The sequence below is a fragment of the Neoarius graeffei genome, chromosome 22 (genome assembly GCF_027579695.1).
Source record: "Neoarius graeffei isolate fNeoGra1 chromosome 22, fNeoGra1.pri, whole genome shotgun sequence".
Lineage (NCBI taxonomy): Eukaryota > Metazoa > Chordata > Actinopteri > Siluriformes > Ariidae > Neoarius > Neoarius graeffei.
This window is the reverse complement of record NC_083590.1, coordinates 20,353,532-20,374,730: the sequence shown is the minus strand read 5'-3', so window position 1 is coordinate 20,374,730 and position 21,199 is coordinate 20,353,532. Positions and strand designations below refer to the sequence as shown.

At 39.4% G+C, this 21,199-nt stretch overlaps 1 protein-coding gene across 2 annotated transcripts; it reads left to right on the top strand.

The window, feature by feature from the left end:
* The first annotated feature begins 1,197 nt into the window (after positions 1 to 1,197).
* Positions 1,198 to 19,627, top strand: LOC132870758 (class I histocompatibility antigen, F10 alpha chain-like). Of its 2 annotated transcripts, XM_060904591.1 has the most exons (7): positions 1,198 to 1,294; positions 11,975 to 11,989; positions 13,169 to 13,420; positions 14,984 to 15,271; positions 17,570 to 17,842; positions 18,463 to 18,567; positions 18,810 to 19,627. In XM_060904591.1, the coding sequence occupies exons 3-7, from the start codon at positions 13,279 to 13,281 to the stop codon at positions 18,836 to 18,838; spliced, it is 837 nt and encodes a 278-aa protein (XP_060760574.1). In that variant the 5' UTR covers positions 1,198 to 1,294; positions 11,975 to 11,989; positions 13,169 to 13,278; the 3' UTR covers positions 18,839 to 19,627. The 2 variants fall into 2 exon arrangements, with proteins under 2 accessions (XP_060760574.1, XP_060760573.1); XM_060904590.1 differs by lacking the exon at positions 11,975 to 11,989 and having other exon boundaries at positions 1,198 to 1,316.
* Positions 19,628 to 21,199: the final 1,572 nt, after the last annotated feature.

The following is a 21,199-nucleotide window of genomic DNA, read 5'->3' as shown; positions in this document are numbered from 1 at the left end:
ATGAAAATAACTACAGACCAAACTAGACCAATAACATCTCTATTTATTTGCATCCCTCACTGCCATTTCTGCCTAAGGCTATGGTCCTTTCATTTTGGCTCCTGGGGCTAATTTACTCAGTTCATTTTTTCTTTTTGAATTTGACCCTTTGAGCTTGAGCTCTCACATGCAATATCCAACATGTCTAGACTTTGGGACATTTTCATCGAAAATCTGACACAGTCACAATGTTCATCCGAGATATCAAGGTCAGATTTTCAACAAAACAGGACAATGAGACAGACTTTCTGTTTTTTACTTTCGCTCTTGCAAACTATCCTAAAATGCTATAGGGGGTGAAAGCAAATGGCAATGTGCACAGACACGTGCTCACAGGTGAAATGTTCATTCACAACCTTTGACTTGGTTTGTACAGCTCATTTGAAGCAGTAAGCATTGTTTTCCTTTTTTTTCTTTCTATCCATGGACATCTTTACCTACAGCATTTCCTACATAATTTATTTTCAATTTTGTATTAAGTTGTTTAGACTAGATTTTGATCAGATTGTTCCCTTTGATAATTTCTCTGTTCTCTATATTTAAAAAGATAACATGATGTTGCTATATTGGTTTTGAACATTTTGGTTTTTTCAATAGTGTTATTTCCAAAAAAAAAAGAGAGAGAAAAAGAAATTGGAAAAATGTAGGATGCAAGAATATTCTGCTTATGCACGTTATCTTCTAGTTCTTCGAATTGAAGCTGTTCCCAGGTGAAGTTATTGTGTATTTACCGCCGCCTACCGGTCTGGAGTGGTGCAAATTTGGGAGTTTCTTAGAAAGAACTTACGTGTGATTTAATAAAAATTCAAAACAAATTAAACAAATTCGCTAAATTCTATCAACTAAGTTTCTCTCTCTCTCTCACACACACACACACACACACACAAGTTTATATGCTTTGGAGATCCCTAGTATTGGGTGTGGACCAAGTGCCATATACCCATATATGGTAGTTCCGGCTCTAACGATAAGAGAAAAAAAAAACTTGAGCTTGTGTTTTAATAAAAGACACGGAAAGCCGTTATGGGTTTTCATGAAGTTCTTGTTGATTAACATTCAGCTGAGCTCAGATGATAGTGCAGCAGATAGTGTTTATGTACCATGTGCGTCATTTCCAGGCGGAAGTGAGAGTCTGACTTTCATTCTGTTTTCAAACACACCAGTCACGTGACCACCTTCTCCTGCGGTAATGTGAAGAAATGGCCTGAAAATGCGGAAAGCAAAGATTATTTATACTTTAGTCTTCTTCTTCTCCCTTCTCCAGCAGTCGTGTTGTGGTAAGTGTTGGTTTCGTGGAGACTTTTTAAAACTAGTTTTTGTGATCAGTGCTGTGTTTAATTTACAGTGGAACATACTTGATAACTTTTCAAAACTCTCCTGGGATTAAAGTGCGTGAACGACATTTTCAGATGGCCGAGGGTCTGATGCGCGGCTGAAATGATGAAAACAGTGGATCCCAATTAATTGCAAACCATTTGAAATTTATACAATTAAAGAGTTTTTGAATGGTTGATATTGTTCTATCAGTTACTATAGGTTATGGGATTCATGTATCAGGCCTGAGAGAGCTCAGAGTGAAAAATCTGAAATAATACTCTGGTCTTGAATTTTAATATAATAACAATGAAAGGGAAGTCTTAAATCAGATTTTTAGCTGAAAAATCTCATGCCTGAATATTGTGTACATACAGAGACCCACAGAAAATAACACAAGTGATGCTTTAGAAGAATGTTTATCATTTCTTAAAATAGTCACAGTGAATGAAAGTATTATTGGATTGCATCAGATGGGTTGGCGGCACGGTGGTGTAATGGTTAGCACTGTCGCCTCACAGCAAGAAGGTCCGGGTTCGAGCCCCGTGGCCGGCGAGGGCCTTTCTGTGTGGAGTTTGCATGTTCTCCCCGTGTCCGCGTGGGTTTCCTCCGGGTGCTCCGGTTTCCCCCACAGTCCAAAGACATGCAGGTTAGGTTAACTGGTGACTCTAAATTGAGCGTAGGTGTGAATGTGAGTGTGAATGGTTGTCTGTGTCTATGTGTCAGCCCTGTGATGACCTGGCGACTTGTCCAGGGTGTACCCCGCCTTTCGCCCGTAGTCAGCTGGGATAGGCTCCAGCTTGCCTGCGACCCTGTAGAACAGGATAAAGCGGCTAGAGATAATGAGATGAGATCAAATGGGTTTTCCTTCTGTAAGCTCATGTAAAAATACAGAGAACTATAATATCATATATAAATAATTAAATTTTAATAAGATTTAACCAAAATAGTAACAACTCCAATTAAATAAATACTACACTGTCTTAGTACGACTAAAATGCATCTCTCTCACTAAACACTTTCCAACAGAATTTTTAAAAAGCACTAGAAATCCTATCCAAATCCTATCGGAATGCAGCAAAGGAATTTGCTCATTTGCAAACTTTGACTGACTGAAAGTTTTCAAACAAAATGTAAAATGTAAAAATGGTGCTATAAATACTACCATACTATCAAAATATACTCCGCAAAGAAATTCACTCGAATGCAAAATTTTAGTACAACCAAAATACGCTCACTAGTAATCTTTCACTTAAAACCTCAAAACTCCTATCAAAATCCATCACTTTCCAGATAATTCACTTGCAAACTTTCACTTCAAACTTTCAAACATTAATTCAAAATAGCACTAAGACACTACCGCACTATTCAAATACACTCACCAAACAAATTCTCTGTCATGCAAAATTTCACTAAACACTTTAGAAGTTGTACAGTTTGTTTCTGAAATGGTAGGGAAGACTAGTTTAATTTCACACTCAAATGTCCATTATATCCTGATTTAAGGTATCTTTACCTTAAAATGTGTAACTGGCTGCTTGAACATTTGCTTATCCATGGAAATTCATTCTCCCATGCAACCTGGTATTTGCATTCATATTTTTGCCATTTGGTATTGGGTTTAGTGGCCATGATGAATGACTGCTTGTAAAAAAAATGTTGGACAGCCTGGGTGAATCCGACATTATGGAAGTGACTGTTGTTCTGTTCGTTGATTGGTTAAAAATCAGTTGACGTCAGCAGTGTTTCTCACACGATTCTGATTGGACATAATCGGGAGTATTTTTAACTTGGCTGTAGGGATTTCCCAAAACCGGGAGATTTATCCAGTTTTTATCAAATACGATTGGGAGGCGGGAGACGGAGGCTAAAATCGGGAGCCTCCCACCGAAATCGGGAGGGTTGGCAAGTATGGTGTAAATGCCCATCACATATACTGGGTTCTACCAAATAAATCAGTCTGGGTGGAGTGTGGGGGAACTGAAACCATGCAGAATGCTGGACTGATTATTTGTCTGTCTATTTGTTTGTGCATCACCAAACAGTTACTGCAGTAATAAACATTAATACAGGTCAGGATGTGGCATGTCAATAGACACATCAGGTGAAAATTCAAATTCAATCCAAATAGCTTGAAACTGGTCTCATTGAATGCAGAATTGAATGCAGAACAACAGTCTTTGCAGAATAAAAATGTTTATCCGTTCTTGAGATATCACAAATCAAAGATTGAAAAACAGCTTAATTTTTAGAAAACTGCTGTAATATTCTGTATGAGGATCACGTGGTCCAAAATGGGCCTCATTAATCAATGAGATCAAATGTTTTTTCTTAATTACTTTTTTTTTTCAAGATATTAACATAGAAATTGGCGGCACACAGATGGTTGTATACTGAATGCAAAGCAGAGCCTAATCTAGGAATTTGAAAATAGGGGACAGATCCCTCACTAGTTGTAGAAACAGGGGACAGAAAATATTAACATGGGTAAAAATATCCCTCATTTGTTCCAGTTAGTGGGGACAGAAAAATAAGTAATACATTGGTAGATATTTTCAAGAGTACATCTATAAACAGAACAGTTTTATTAATAAAACTAAATACATGTAACAAACATTCATATCAGATGTTAATCTATATAATATAATTATGCCACTATACATATCCTTTAATACAGTGATATGAAAACCATATCAGCAAACACTTATCCACAGTTTATAGTATTGCACAAACATTATGATCAGACCTGAACTTTAAAAATGTAAAGATTTTAGATCAAAAACCTATATGAAGAATTATATACGCAAAACCTTACAAATATGACTAGTTTTCTGTTATATGACTAGGTTACTGTTTTACTATAAATCATGTGACTAGCCTATTTTTACCAATTTGACCACCAGTAGTATAATGTTGCATTTCAAATATGACTAGGTTAATATTACATATCAAATATGACTAGGTTAATATTACGTCATTTGATATAGTTAAGTCTAAAATCCATGTAGTCTTGCCACTATTAATTAATAATATGAAAAATCTGACTTTCTGAATAAAATAAAATCACTATCAAATATTTAAAAATGCTATCATATTTGTTTTGTTCAGACCACCTTTCATGAAAGTGAAAAACATTAAACAATCTACCTATGTTTAAACTAGATTTTGACATAAATGACTGGAGATAATCTCAAAATTCAGACTTCCTAAAAAGTATATAATCTCTCTCATTTACAATCTTACAGTACCTACAATTACACAAGAACAGATTAAATATATTTCATAATATTTTTAAATAAAACTTACATAATACCAAACATTATCAAACTAATTGTATATTGGCATTAGGAAAATATCAAATTCAAACTTCAAAAAACATTATCATTCAGAATCAAGTGACTTAGTATGTCTTCACACTGTCATATAATTACTCTAAGATCATATTTGTACTCAAACTTGTATATCTCTTATATATCAACTAAGCACCTTTACTATTTGAATATGATTAATAACATAATACTAAACTGAATTAAACAAATTACTCCCAAACAAAAAAAGCAACAAACAAAAAAAAAACAACAAATAGCATTCATGTAGAACTTACAGCATCTTTAAACTAGTTTTTGACAGATGACTAGAGATCAGGCTTTCGTCTAAACCGGGGAACAGGGGCGCTGCGCCCTCTTACCGAAATGCCGATTGAACCCCAAGTCACACTTAGGCCATGCACTTATATGCTACTGCACAACATGCGATCTTTTCTCTGTGAAAACACCCCAGCAACACCACGTGACAATGTGTCTGATCATCAAATACGTTATAATTACTCCAAAAATATTCCAATCATAGTAGATACACCGCCAGACGGTGCAAAAAACGATCCGAATTGGCGTTTTCCAGACTGAGGCGCCATGTTTGTTTACTTGTCGCAGCTGCTCTCGCGAGATTTGACATGGGTTACATACAAGGTCAGCTGACTTGTAGAGCGAGATTTCTCGAGACTGAATGACCTTTCATCTGCCGGCGTGGGAGCTTTTGACAGAAGTAGTTCGAGTTGTTTTTGTTGACACTTGGGCATTTAAAGATGTCATCCCGCGGCACGAAATGGAAGAAAGCCAAAGACTGTCCGGGGCAGAAGAAGATTACTTCTTTCTTTTTCAATGTTGACCGACAATTTGTTACAATTTCCCTCTTAGATAGCCTCAGAATGTCCCATTGTAGCCTCAATTTTTCAAGAGCACCCCGATCGCATGATTATAGTAGACTATCCACGAGTTTAGGAAGGCATTGCGGGGGCTGTCGCATGCAGGCTTGGGGCGTAACGGAATACATTTAATGGCGTTCGGGTGGGGGGCCCATTCAGAGCATTTTGTCCCAGGCCCAGCCAAAGTTGTCAGTGGCCCTGGTACTAATATTAGATATATCAGTAGTAGCTATCTAGTAGCACTGACCAGCCGATTATAGAATAGAATAAGGTAATTCCAGCTGTAATTCCAAATCGTCCGTCTTGTTTACCATGGATCTGGCGTTGGAGAGTTAGAGGCTTGGCAGTGGAGATTTGAGTGGCTGTTTTCTGAGCTTAGTCAACAGGCCGGCTCTGCCTGCAGCCTCGCTTTTGCTTCCGCTCCCGACGCCGCCTCCTTCACTTTGCTTCCGCAATACTGATAAATCATAATTCTTAGAATTATAGATGTGCTCGTCTATGTCATAGATATTGGTAATGATACACTTGACACTTCACAGCCAAAACGTGGAAAGGGAAAATGAGAGGGTGACTGACAAATGTTTAAAGGTCACTGTTTATCACTGATTTCTTACAACAGTTAGGGTAACGGTCAGGGTCCCGTGGCAGCCTATGAAACTTTCTTCCCGATTTCTGACCTCTCCTGTTGTGGCATTTATATGCCATACAACTCTCTGGCATTGTGGCACGGTAATATTTGAAGATTTCGGCGAAAAATAATGAAAGTCAGTGTCGGTAAGATGGCGGAAATATGGCGTTTTACCGACAAGATGGTGTCTGTCTACAATCTGGAGCAGATGTGACGTCACATGCAAGTGCTCCATAGGTGGATATTCTGCCAGGAGGGGGGGGAGGAGGTGCTGCAATTGGTCTTGCCCACTTGTCTGCAGCAAGAAGTGCTTACTCAGGTACATCAAGAACATGGGCATCAAGGCGTCGAACGCACCACAGAGCTGCTTCGGTTGCGTTGCTACTGGCCTGGCATGACCGCAGATGTTGTGCGTTGGTGCCAGGAGTGTGAACGATGCCAGTTAGCCAAGGATGCTAAGCCAGTTGCGTCCAGCTTTATGGGACACTTATTGGCTGCCCGCCCGAATGAGATTCTGGCACTGGACTTTACATTGCTTGAACCATCTGCATCAGGCCATGAAAATGTCTTGGTGCTAACCGATGTGTTTAGCAAGTATACTTTGGCGGTGCCCACTAGGGATCAGCGTGCGGTCACCATGGTGAAGATACTTGTGGAAGAATGGTTCTGTAGGTTTGGGGTGCCTGGCCGCATTCATTCAGACCAGGGATGGTGCTTTGAATCTTTGCTCCTCTAGCAGCTATGCAGCTTTTATGGGGTACAAAAGTCCCGCACAACACCCTTATCTGGCCGGTAACGGCCAGTGCGAACGATTCAATCGGACGCTTCATAATCTTCTGCGCACTCTGCCCGTTTCCAGGAAGAGAGATTGGGTCTCATGCTTACCCCAGCTGCTGTTCTGTTATAACAGTACACCTCATCAGACAACCGGGGAGTTGCCATACTTCCTCATGTTCGGCCAGGAGCCACGTCTCCCAATTGATTTTCTGTTGGGCCGGGTCCCGGAACCGGTTGCTGGAGATGTACACGGTTGGGTCTGTGAGCACCAAACTTGGCTTAGGGTAGTTGGGGAACAGGTCAGGGAGCGTTTACAACTGGCAGCCGACCGTCGAAAGGCCAATCATGATGCCAATGTCAATAATGTACTACTGGAGGAGGGTCAGCGGGTCTGTTTACGAGACCAAACCGTCAGAGGCCGCCACAAGATCCATGACTTGTAGAGTCCAGTGGTGTATTGGATCATCAAGGCACCTCCACAAGGAGGTTCGGTTTACACCATTGCACCCGAGCGTGAGCCACAACAGGTTAAACATGTACATCGCACCATGCTGAAGGCATGTGTGGAGAGGCCCCCCCTCAGACCATGTTCCATCAGAGGCCCCGCCGAGCTTGGGTAATTCTCCCGAGGATGAGGAGAACTCTGATGAAGAGGATTTGTTTGTTGCGGCCCCTGAACCCCCTCCGTTGATTGGTGGGACGGTTTTAGATTCCAACACAGTGGTTCTTAATGATCGTACACTTGCCATGTCTGGCACCGGTGTGGCAGATGGCCCTGTAGTTTTACAGCTTTTCAGTCCCACCGCTTCGTCAGTAGTAGTCAATGGGGGTCAGCGGTGAACAACCCACACTACAGCAGGAAAACATTCCAATCCCCACCGGCTGCCGCGAACTGTCAACAGTTCAGTAAGGGAAGGTAACAATGAAGACCTTTTTAGTTGGTGGTTTGGCGTTCTCTTTTTGGGTCGTCGGGCCGCCGCCGCAAAAGGGGGGGCAGATTGTAGCAGTAGTGCTGTTAATTTGGTGATCGTCGCTGTATCTGCGCCTCTTCTGTGCGTGGTTGGAATGAAACGGTAATTTGGTGATGGTCCCTCCGCGGTGCCTCACCTGGGCTCGCGATTGGGCGACTGCTAGCCACACCTGTATAAAGCCGGATGGCTGTACAAATATTTTTTTTTTTGCTGAGAGGGACATACAAGGCTAGCGGCTCTGGCTTCTACAATCCTCGTTGCTTGTGCTTCGGAGGGAGTTCATTTTGCCACTGGCTGCTCGCTTTGGCTGCTTGTTCGCTAACTGCCTAGCAGTAGTGCTCCATCTTTTTCCCTCCGATGCGCTCGCTGATCTTTGCTCAGGTGAGTTTACAAACTTACTTGCGTGTGTACTGAACATTTCGTGGGGCAGCGTGTTGACCTTATTCTTGGCTTGCAGCATACATCACGAGACGGTTCGGTAAACGAAGTCTCTCCCTCGGCGGCGTGTGCTTCCTTTTTGGTGGTGTGTGCCAGCTATTCGGTAGGCTCTTGCTTTTTATTTCTTCTAGTTGTGATAGCCAGTTGCTGCAGTCAAGTAAATTTATTTTTATTCCCACTAGGGCCCGTGTGATCTCTAACTGTGAGAGGTCAGAGTTGCCGTTTTGTCCTCTTCCTCCTGTTTGCTCACGGTGACCGCTGCCCGGCAATTAGTTGCTTATTTCGCTGCCCAAACCGGGTGTGCTGTAATTTTTAAATTGCTTTTTGTGTGTTTTCTTTTGGTTTGCTGTGAATTTTGTTTGCTGTGTTTTTATTTTGGTTTGTGGTGTTTTTGTTAATTGTTTTACCACAGCACAATTGGGTTTGCTGTCGAACACCTCCATCAAGGGGCAGCACCATCCATAAGCTGTGTGTGTGTGAGAGAGAGAGATTTTATTGCCGGTATTTTAAGATTATTGTGTTTGTATATGTTTTGACACGGAACTCACGTCTCTGTCGTTCATACAATTGCTTAAAGTAGTGTGCCCCTTCTTGGCACTGTTACACCATCATTATTTGTGTATGCCGAAAATCACAATTTTAAAGCAAGGATGGAAAGGTAAAATTGTGTGCCCTCACTCTAAATGCCAACTTAACATTGACTGCTCTAACCTAGCTCCTGTTCAGTTTCATTTCTGGTCTCTGCCTCTTGCTTTTTACGCAGCTCTGATTTCTCTTAGCTGCACTCTTTACACTATCATTCCTTTCATGCCATTACCTCCTGCAAATTGCTGTTTAGTGTTGAGATTTGCTGTTGTAGCTAAAGCCACATTGCCATCACATCACTGGCATAATTTGATTAAAACAAAATGAATATCAGTGTCCCATTGTTAATCAAGTTGTACATGCCTGCACATAACATAATCATATGCGTCTGAAGACTTGTAGGCACGAAGTTTTTCGTGGGTGTACACTGAAGTCTTGTCAGTAAGGTAAGAGTATATATCTGGCCATTGTATACCAGGGAACTTACTAACATCGTCCGTCCACTCTTTAATTAAATACGGATCCGGTAGGTGATGTCCACTTGTTAGTTAACTTATTTATGTAGCATTCTCGATCTTGTAACGACAATTGTTTTGCATAATCTGACAGCTCATAATGCCGGTCTATGGGCAGCGCCATTGTTTCTGAGTCCAGGCTGCGCGTGCATCCTGGCAATGGTCGGTTTGTTTACAAACATGCGAAGGGGTCTCTACCACTATGCTACTAGATGACAAAATGCCTGTTTGTTTTATTTCATGTGAGATGTTGATAAATGTGAGCTTCAACAAAATGATAAGAGCACCTCTGAGTGTCACGTTTACGTTAAAGTGTGCGTGCACGAGCATGGTTGTGTGCAAAAGTGTCCCGGTTTCAGACTAGGGAAAGCTGGTCACCCTATCCATATGGTAGGTTATTCTTTCTGTGACTATCCTCTCCATAACTTTGCCCAGTTGTGATGTTAACGCTATAGGCCTATAACTACCAGGATCAGAGGGTTCTTTCCCTGACTTAAGTACAGGAACTATTATTGAATGCTTCCACATTGATGGAAGATGCCCAGAATCCCATATGCTGTTAAATAATCTCAGTACTATCCTTAGTGTATCGTCTGTCATATTTGCTAACATTTTGTAGCATACCATGTCTTTCCCTGGAGTAGTCTGTTTGGCAGATATGGCTTTCCTCAACTCAAACATAGTACGTGTTTATCTTGTAGCTCTTCGACTTGAAGCAGTTCTCAGGCTATAGTGTATTTGCCGCCACCTAGCGGTCTGGAGTGCTGCAAACTAAGAACAACTTTATTCATCAAGCGCTTGTGAATTTCCTATCTGTGTTTAACCCATCTGAAGCAGTGAACACACACGTGAGCAATGAGCACACACATACCCAGAGCAGTGGGCAGCCATGCTAACAGCGCCCGGGGAGCAGTTGGGAATTAGGTGCCTCACTCAAGGCCATCCCATATTTAACCTAACCGCATGTCTTTGGACTGTGGGGGAAACCAGAGCACCCAGAGGAAACCCACACAGAAAGGCCCCTGCTGGCCGCTGGGCTCGAACCCAGAAACTTCTTGCTGTGAGGCAACCATGCGGTTACGCCACCATACTGCCCCAGCATTTCCTAGAAAGAACTTACATAAGCGTGATTAATCAAAACACAAACAAATTAATTCACTAAATTCTATCAACTTAGTTACTTTATTTAAGACATGGGGGTATCCCATTGAGCTCGATATAAAATCTGGAGAGCTCATAGCCTATTCCTCACTGAAGAGATGAGAGCAGCCATCTGGCCACCATCTTACCACTCCCATCGCGTGTATTTGGCTTCTGTGTTAAACTGTCGTATCCGATCAAATTTGCCCCAAGAAAAGTATCACCTGACTTTTTTTCCTTTTCATTACCTCCTCTTATTTTCTCACCTTTACTCACATTCCTTACATATCTTTATAGCACTCCCCTTCACTGTTATTGTTTTTGTCCAGTCCAGTCTCTGATCATTTTTTGAACGGCTCTTTTACTACTATAATTTCGACTGAGATTATTTCAGTTTTTTCTTAGTGTATCTTTCTCTTTCATATGTCTCTTCTTCCTTTCTATCTATCTGTCTTAATTTTTTTTAAAAAGGAGCAAAAGCAGAAAAATTGTATGATATTTAAAAAAAAAAATTCCCACTGAATTAGATAACTGAGAACTGTTTCCCCTTGTATGTATGTTTTTTATTTTAATTTATTATTAGTTTTCTTGCTTGTTTACTTGGTTTCCTTTTTTTCTTGCGATCCATGGACATCTTTAACTACACTATTTCCTACATAATTTATTTTCGATTTTGTCTTAAGTTGTTTATACTAGAGTTTGATTAGATTGTTCACCTTGATAAATTATGTTCTCTATATTTAATAGGATGATAACATGATGCTGCCATATTGGTTTTGTACGTTTGTGTTTTTTCAATAAAGTGTTATTTCAAAAAAATAGAGAGAATGCATAATGCAATAATGTTTTGCGCATGTGCATTATCTTCTAGTTCTTCTTCGAATTGAAGAGGTTCTCAGGGCCCCTGAGAACCTGAGTCCCCCTGAGTCAGGGGACATTATTGTGTATTTACCACCACCTACCGGTCTGGAGTGGCGCAAACAAAGGAGGTTCTAAGGAAGAACTCGCATGTAAACGTGATTAATTAAAAAAAATCAAAACAAATTCACTAAATTCTATCAACTAAGTATTTTACACACACACAAATATATTAGTTCTGGCCCAGTTCAGCTCTGACCATCAGAAGAAAAACTTGAAGTTGTGTTTAAAAACACACACACACACACAGCATTTATACTTGTTCATGAAGTTCTTGCTGATTAACATTCAGTTGAGCGGAAGTGACGTCTAACTTTCATTTCTGGTTTCAAACGAAAGGCACATGGTCTCTCTTTTTTTTTTTCCTCTGCTACAATGTGAAGAAATTGCTTGAAAATGTGGAAAGCAAAGATTATTTATACAATAGTCTTCTTCTTACTTCCCCAGCAGTCGTGTTGTGGTAAGTGTTGGTTTTGTGGAGACTTTTTAAAACTAGCTGTGTTTTTGTTATAGGGAGAATGTTTGTAATTTACAGTGTAAATGCCCATCATATAAACACTGCGTTCTACCAAATAAATCTGAGTGTGGGGAACTAAAATCATTTAAATGTGTGCAAAAAGCTGGTTTGTTTGTGCATCACCAGACAGTTAATGCAGTAATAAACACACAGGGCAGGATGGGCCATACCATGCATCACTGTTTAATACAGTAATTTATTTCAGTCTGCACTGCAGGGAGTCATCATTTTCTCTTTGCTCTATTTGTTTATTAAATAATTTGTTACTGTTTAAACAGACAAGTTGTTCAGTAACCCAGCCATCAGTTGACTCCAAAAGTTTTGACACCCTCCAAACAATGACTATATTATTTCTTTTAATAAATATGATGTTAGTTGTAATGGTTTTCCTGTTGACTTTATGCCATTTTAATAATCTGATAATCACACCAGTTACAAACAGGCACAGCTTTCTATCAGAGAAATGAATAAACTTAATTTCTTTTTGCCTTTTCGACTGTCAAAGAAATGTCACAGCATGTTTTAGTGCTTGAATGGTTTAGTTACAAGACTAAATAAGACAAAATTTCATGACAAAATCACCGAGAATAACATTTAAAGAATATACATGAACACAGGAAGTGGCAGCTGCCGGAGCTGTAGCTTATTATGTGTTTCCAACGCATCCCAAAACAGTCGTCTGTACAGTGTGTGTCGATGCTCTTCTCTGTTCTGATGATGACGTGTTGGCACAGGAGCAAAGTGGCCATTCACTGTCTGATTATGATGATTATTATTGATTGTGTTGTTACATCATGTAACTCTCCAAAAACCTGATCAAATCATGAGAAAAGCACACTTTAGCTAGGAAGGTTTTAGACACTGTTAAACAGACTGACGGTTTTTATCAGCATGTTGATTACACAATGTAATCTCAGTAGACAGACACCAATGCAAAACCAAAAAAAATCACCTTAAAAGAATTTCCACGTCATTTTGTTACAATATATGGATGTTTTGTTAAAGTTTATATGGCAAAGTATATAATAGGTGGAAACCTTTGAACAAAGACCTTTTGAATCAGAGCAGAAAGTATCTGCAAACTCAGATGATCTCTAACTCCCTGTTTTTATTATGTTGCAGACGTTAATTCCATCATTGGCTATTGCCTCAGCTCTGAAGGCCTCGGCCTTCCCCGTTACATAAAAAGAGTCACTGTAAATGATGCCACTGTCTTTTACTATGACAGCAACATGCATTCAACAGCACCATGTCCCGATTGGCTCAGCACCACAGCTTGTCAGCACTGGAAAGAGATGAGTTTTTTAACACAGTACAACCAGAAACTTATGTCTGAAGCACTCCAAACAGCCATCAAGCAGTTCAATCTCACAGGTACTTCATGTTTTTCTGTAACAGTAAGGCAACTATAGGCTTTGTTCATCAACACTGCTGATTTGACAAATATAAGAACATTGCAAGTTCAACACATGAGACCTGTATTAACACAGTTTGCTTGTCCTTATAGAAATTTTAATGAATTGCACTTTATCTTAAATTTCAAGCACCATGTAGTCCAGAAATATTCAGGAATTGTAGGGAGTGTGGATGAGTGGTGAGATGAAAAAATGCCAAAAATTAAATACAGGGCTAATCAAAATTATGTTAACACTAATGGATTATTTTTCTCCTGAATGTTTGGTGCGCCGTGACCACTGCTGGCATAATTGGTCCCTACTTTTTTGTCACCCCAGCAGTGAAGTTAGACGTCTACTTACATATGGTGCAGCAGTACGCCATTGATGAACTTCCACTCCAGATCCGATTGGTTTCTACCATTTAAGTGTTAACATAATTTTGACTAACCCTGTATTTAAAAGTCTTTATCAGACCTGCCAACCTTTATGCATTTCAACACCGAGAATACTCGAACATATTCAAAATATGAAAGAGCCAATCGATATTTGCACAGGTGTTTTGAACTCTCCCATATTGACTGACACTTTCTGGAAGGCCCGCCCCCTCTCTCCATCTCACACCAATAATAGCGGGGCTCCCCATGTGCAAAGCGTATGGACCAAAGCTCCATACTTAAGAGAATATGGTAATGCATCAACCTGATTTTTGATGGCTTTTGATCGTATGACATCCATCCATCCATACATACATGCATACGTATGAAGAGCGAATGTGTACCACCACAGGGAACCCGATTGTAAGTGCAAGGCAACGTATCTCAACTCTTGACCATCGGACAACAAAATTTAAATCTTTATTTACATAAGATAAATGGGTTTTTATCCAGTGCTTATTTTTAATTTGCTTTTTAAAATAAATCAGATTATTTACTAACACATTTTACACTCAGCAGGAGCTCTGCTTTTAGGCAGTGCCTAAATTTACATATTACAGTAGATTAGCCTGTGCTCACGGTGCTTGAAAAGTCAGCCTCAATAAGAGAGTTTTTAAAAAATGGGTCGGCCTTGGGCTGAAGTGCCCTTGAGCAAGATACCCGGCCCCTGGCTGCTCCCCGGGTGCTGTGGTATGGCTGCCCACTGCTCTAGGTGTGTGTGCACGCGTGTTCACTGCTTCAGATGGGTTGAATGCAGAGGATGAATTTCACTGTGCTTGAGTGTGCATGTGACAAATAAAGGCTTCTTCTTCTTAAAATGTCTTCTTTAATCAGTTGCTCATCAGCAATTTGTTTTGTAGGTGCAGTGTGGATGTCTATGAGCTGACTATCCTTTAAATATTAATTGATGGTTTTAAGTGAGAAGTATTGAAATGGCCGACTGTAAATGTGATTAACATTTTATAATTTAAGCAGAACTTTAAGCATATTTCATATTGTAGTTAAAAATGACCATTAGGTAGCAGCATGGTTTTGTTTCTAGTTATATATACAGATGTGAACTTGCACTGATAACCTCTGCCTTTTGATTTTCTTCTGTATTACAGGCACCTTTTCAGATATTAATGTATATCAAGCCTGCAGTCGCTGTGACCTCTATCCAAATGGCACAGTCAAGGCAGTTTTAACCCACGGGTTCAATGGGATGGACTTCTTAACTTTAGATTTTGACAGTAAGACGTTCATACCTTCTGTTCCTCAAGCCATCATATATAAAAGGATTAGGGAGAAGGATGAAATCTTGCTTGAACGCGTGATGGCTTACTACAAAAAGACCTGTTTTGACCACCTTAAGATGTTCTTAGAGAATTCTCCTGCAGTCAACATGAAGAAAGGTAAGATCTGGTTATCAGCATCTCCATCATTTGTGTCTAAACTTTTGATCCTAACAGCGCTTTTATATATGTCTGTATATTATATATAAAAAAAATTCCCCCCTCGTCCCTCCTTTGGGCGGTCTTTTTCCCCCCTCAAGCTTGGGTCCTCTACCAGAGGCCTGGGAGTTTGAGTGTCCTGTGCAGTATCTTAGCTGTTCCTAGGACTGTGCTTTTCTGGACAGAGATCTTGGATGTTGTTCCTGGGATCTGTTGGAGCCCAGTTTGGGGGTCACTGCACTGAGGGCTTCATTCACCATGGGGACCACTGTTGTCTACATCTTCCACATCGTTTCTAGCTCTTCTTTTAGCCCTTGATACTTCTCAAGTTCCTTTTTCCTGATGTTATTGTCATTTGGTATTGCCACATCCATCACCACAGCCTTGTTCTCTCATTTGTCCACAACTACCCTGTCTGGTTGGTTAGCCATTACCAGTTTGTCCATCTGTAACTGGATGTCCCATAGGATCTTAGCTTTAGGGGGACTTCCAGATACATATGAAGATTATCTTTGAGTGGTGAATATACAGTATATTTCACAAGTGAGTGAAGTAACACCCCCCTTCTCTCTCCAACACACACGCGTGCGCGCGCGCACACACACACACATATATATATATAAAAAATATAAAATGGGTCTGTATCAGAAACTGGGTACTGTGGGGGTCCCCCACTAAATATACTCAGTCAATAAACTATACGGTTTTGAATGGTGATGTTAGTTTTAATTTTAAATAAAATGATGAAAGAAATAATACAGATAAAACTAAATCTTTGATGTGAATATTCAGAATTTGGAAAAAATTCTGCAAATTTGTGGAAAAATGGCGGCTTGATCTGGGACATGATAAACGGTTGACTACATCGCATTCCCTTAAAAAGGTTGTAGTCCACTGAAAAGTCTACAGTTATCACTAATTAATTGTATTTTAAGTTGTAACTTTATACACCTAAGGATTGGTGCGCTCACAGAATAATCATAACCATAATAAAACATCATGCAAAATATTTGATCACCGTTGTAACTCCATTTTCCGCAAAACCAATACGATCGTGTGTTTTCATCTAAACGGAAAGCCTCAGGGTCAAGGTCACGACCTCACCAAAAGTAGTAACTTAAAATCACTACGCCATATAAACATTTAGTTATAAATCTGCGATTTTGTTTTTTAAAACGAAAGCTGAAAGTTCGGTATAGAATATGTTTCTTACAGAATGTTATGATGGTAGCTGGTCTTGGATGAATTTCTGAGCTATAAAATGAGTTGTGGTCTATTTTTTTACCGTAGTGTGTTATTTGTGTGCGGGGAAGGACACACATTAACAATTTGCATGTGTAGAATGGAATTTTCCACTCAAACAGTTAGAAGTTGATCGTGCTACCATTTGCGGTCTTTCTGTTACGCGGGTGATTTGTTCGGACGTTATCGCTGAAAAGGTGAGTTTTGACAGTTTTATTTTGTTTTAGTCTTGCAGTATAAGGCAATAGAATGTTTCTTTTTCATCTTACTTTCATATTTCGTAGTGTTTGTGTATTTTTGGCCAATATTTTGCAACCATGGTCAATTTAAATCGAACTTTTGATAGAATCTACGGCCAGTCATTTTGCCCCGCCCCTGCCTCGCGCTCCGTCCGGTGCGGTAGTGATGTCCCATTGCTCGTGCGTCGCAGCAGAGACCCGCGCGACCTTCAGCCGGTACAGTCGCTGTTCTTTTACTACTGCCGTTATTCTCATCTTTCCGGTGTGTTCTTGATTTTTCCATCGTGTCCTATTTCGCCATATCAAATCCCCAAAATGTATCATATTATTAATATTTAAGTGAATAATCAGTTCAGTCATCATAACTTGGCATTTTTAACCCAAGCAATCAAAGAGGAAATTTATTCAGTATTTTCACTCATCTGTGAAGGAGGGGCTTTAATTCTTCATGATGGAGTTATTTTATATGGAAATCAATTTTACAAAAGCATTTGAATTGTAATCAAAACAATTTTCCACAGTGGAGGCCAGATAAAGCAAGATGCTTTCTTTATTCTTATTAAACATGACAAAGGAAACATTGAGTGTTCGGTAAATGCAAAAAAAAATAGTAAAATTAGAAAATGTATTTTTTGACCATGGCTGATTATGCAGACGGTCTATTAGCTTTACATAATATTCCATTTAAAGATCACTAACTCTCTATCTATACATTATGTAGAATATATACTGTGTGTATGAAGTATAAGTGGGTTTGTTTGGGTTTTTTGTTTTTCAGCTCCAGAGGTCAGGATTTTTGAGAAGCAGAGGGCTGGTTCCACTCTCCTCACGTGTCATGTGACTGGGTTTTACCCCAAAGCCGTGCAGGTGAAGTGGATTGGGGCAGATTTACAGCAGGAGGATCTCGAGACGAATGATGTTCTGCCTAATGGTGATGGTACATATCAGACCAGAAGGAGTGTGATCAGACCTGAGGAGAACACAGGAGATCAGCACTACAGCTGTGTAGTGTATCACAGCAGCGTTGAGGGAAATATTACAGTCACCTGGGGTATGAAGTTATTAAATTAATTTTAAAAAATGTATTAATTCATTTTTAATGTGATTTTAAATAATATTTGCCTGATTAATTTGATCTTTGTGTTTGGGAATATGACCTTTATTTTAATCAGTGACTAAAAGTATTATGTTGCATATTTAATGTCATGTCTTTTTTTTTTTTTAATCTCTTATATGGCCTGGGCTATGATATTCATTATTTATTCTAATACAGTCTATGATCTGGGGTAGAATATATACAGTAATCTGAGATATGTCATATAAAGATAATATGGTATATACAGTGTTATTACTCTGGATATTACATCTGGCAATTATATAGATATTGGTCTAATCCTGTCCTGGTGTACGATACTTCATATGTTATTACATCGATAATAAATACTTTGCTCTGTTATTTTAGATGGTGGTGTGATGTTAGATGTTCAGTTTGTTTATTATATTCATTGAATAATGTGTTCAGGTAAATTGTACAGTTGTTACGCTTGTCTGTGTGCGTTTTTGTTTGTTTTTTGTCCCCCCCCCCCCCCCCCCCCCAAACACAACTGTAGTACAGGAGACCTTTTCTTTCCATGTCTTAGCCTGATCACATTTATATTCTCTGACTTGTAGGTAAAGAAGAGAAACTCTTCAAGCTTCCTGTTCGGATGACACTAGGCTTCATTTTCATGGTTACTGTAGTTGGGCTTGTAATACGATGCTTCATTAAAAGTAAAGGTGGGCAGTTAAACCCTATTGATTAACTAATAAGTATCAGTGTGGAAGGTCGAAGATCAGTTTCTCATTATTCTCTCTCCTTTTTCAAAGACTGACACTGAATACACGTGTTATAATAATTACTCACAATTTTCCACAATTAATTATTGTAAAACCTTATTCAGGTCTGAACTTTTGTTACAGTTCAATTCAAGCCGTGTTCAACACGATGAATTGCATCTGTTTTTTGTTGTTCCTCACAGATGCTGTGACTGAAAGTGATGACTCATGAGAAGATCGAGCTGTCTATCCTTGATCTCGAACTCCTACAGTCCTCAGGTCTAGCTGTTTCTTCTTGGATATTTGCACAAATCTCTTCGTTAAGGTCAATCTAAATGAAGAATCAGAATCTTTTTTTTAATTTTAATTTTTTTGTTTACAAAAGCTAAACGACACGGACATAGTGTATTCATCACTTGACCATTCACACGAACAAATTCTCAGTGTTTAGCACAACTTCATCAGAATCAGATGTTTTGTTTTACAATAACGGACGTATCCGGTTCTCATTTTAACAATCTCGGGCCATTGTGATCCAAGTAATTTTTTTTTTTTTTTAAACCTCTGAATATTTTAACTTCTTAGACTCCCAGGAACAACCATCTACTGCATTTACTTTCATAATGACAGACATGTCCTTTTAGGTTCACTGTAGCTTGTGAATAATATATTTTAAGATAAAACTGTTTCTAACCTGGCGACTTGTCCAGGGTGTACCCCGCCTTTCGCCCGTAGTCAGCTGGGATAGGCTCCAGCTTGCCTGCGACCCTGTAGAACAGGATAAGCAGCTAGAGATGATGGATGGATGGAGAAACTGTTTCCCCTTGTATACATGTTTTATTTTTATTTATTAGTTTTCTTGTTTTCCATTTTTTTCTTTCTATCCATGGACAGTTTTAACTACAGCATTCCGTACATAATTTATTTTTGTATTACAAGTTGTTTATACTAGATTTTGATCAGATTTTTCCCTTTTATAATTTCTCTGTTCTTCCCTATATTTAATAGGATAACATGATGTTGCTGTATTGGTTTTGTACATTTGTATTTTTTCAATAAAGTGTTTATTTCCAAAAAAAAAAAGAAAGAGGAAAAAATATGATGCAAGAATGTTCTGCGCATGTGCATTACCTTCTAGTTCTTCTTCAAATTGAATCAGTTCTCAGTGAACGTTATTGTGTATTTACCGCCACTTACCGGTCTGGAGTGGTTCGAACTAGGGAGTTTCTTAGAACTTATATAAGCGTGATTAATTAAAAAAAAAATCTGAACAAATTCACTAAATTCTATGAGCTAAGTTTTACACTCACTTCTCACTCTCTCACACACACACACTCACTCTCTCTCTCTCTCTCTCTCTCTCTAAAGTTCAGATGCTCTGGAGACCCCTAATATTTGGTGTGGACCAGGTGCCATCTACCCATATCAGAATTACTTTATTAATCCCCGGAGGGGAATTCAAATTTATACGGTAGTTGTAGCCCAGTTCAGCTCTGACCATCAGAGGAAAAACTTGAAGTTGTGTTTATTAAAAAAAAAAAAAAAAAACACAAGAAGCCTTTTATACTTTTTCATGAAGTTCTTGTTGATTAACATTCAGCTGAGCTCAGATGATAGTGCAGCAGATAGTGTTTAGTATATCTAGCTTTCTTCCGGTTTTAAACGAAAGGCACATGGTAACTTTTTCTGCAGGGGGTGTTTGAGGTGGAGGTTGGTCTTTTTCCAAGATAGCGTTTGTGGAGGTGTGAGGTTTGGTGGACAGCAGGTTGATTATAGCATAGCATGGGGGGGATGGTTCTCAGTTCGAATCTGTCTTTCTGTTTGCAGTTTATTATTGTTTATTTGGTTGTTTTCTTTATTATTTTCTTACCTCTTTATTAGTTGTAGGTATAAGAATACTCTGAGGGTGTGGAGGGAGTACCCCTTCAGATACATGGCTTCGGCCGCGGGTGGAGAAGAGAAATCAAAAGAGGGAGGGTGGGAACAGGTTAGAAGCAAAAATTCAAAAAAGACTGATAGGAAACGAGATTGGTCAGTTGCAGCTGAGGAAAGCAAAGTCAGGAAAATGACTAACCCAGCATCAGAAGAAAATAAAATCCTGTTAAAATTATCAGAGCAGAATGGGAAAGGTGGATTTAAGTCAATAAGTCCCACTAAAGTGTCATTCACTGTTGAGCTCCTTAGGTAAAGGGTTCCAGGCCAGGATCCTACCTAATGGATTATTATTGATCATGTGTGCAAACGCAGAGCAATTGAATAAGGCAAAGACAATGGACACAGTAGCTGAGAAAAAGGTAGAGAAGATCCTCCCCGGGGTTAAATCAGGAACAAAGGGTGTGATATATGGGGTATGTGCTGATATTTCAGAGAAAGAATTATTGGAGAAAATTAAGGGAGGAAGAATTATGGCAGTGAAAAGATTCAAAGCCCATGAGGGTGGGAATCCCGATTCTCCGATCTTGATTACATTTGGGGATGATGTACTACCGCCAAGAGTTTTTATTGGATGTCTGTCGTACCCAGTAAGGCTGTATGTCAGGCCCCCAATATGATGCTTTAAATGCCAAAGATTTGGTCACGTGGCAGCTATGTG

What these genes read in the sequence shown, in the direction of transcription:
- LOC132870758 (XM_060904590.1), top strand. Translation starts at nt 1,250, where the DNA reads ATGCGGAAAGCAAAGATTATTTATACTTTAGTCTTCTTCTTCTCCCTT. An exon ending in TCTCCAGCAGTCGTGTTGTG is followed by an intron (nt 1,317 to 13,168) that starts GTAAGTGTTGGT and finishes ATTATGTTGCAG; the next exon opens with ACGTTAATTCCATCATTGGC. An exon ending in ATGCTTCATTAAAAGTAAAG is followed by an intron (nt 18,568 to 18,809) that starts GTGGGCAGTTAA and finishes TGTTCCTCACAG; the next exon opens with ATGCTGTGACTGAAAGTGAT.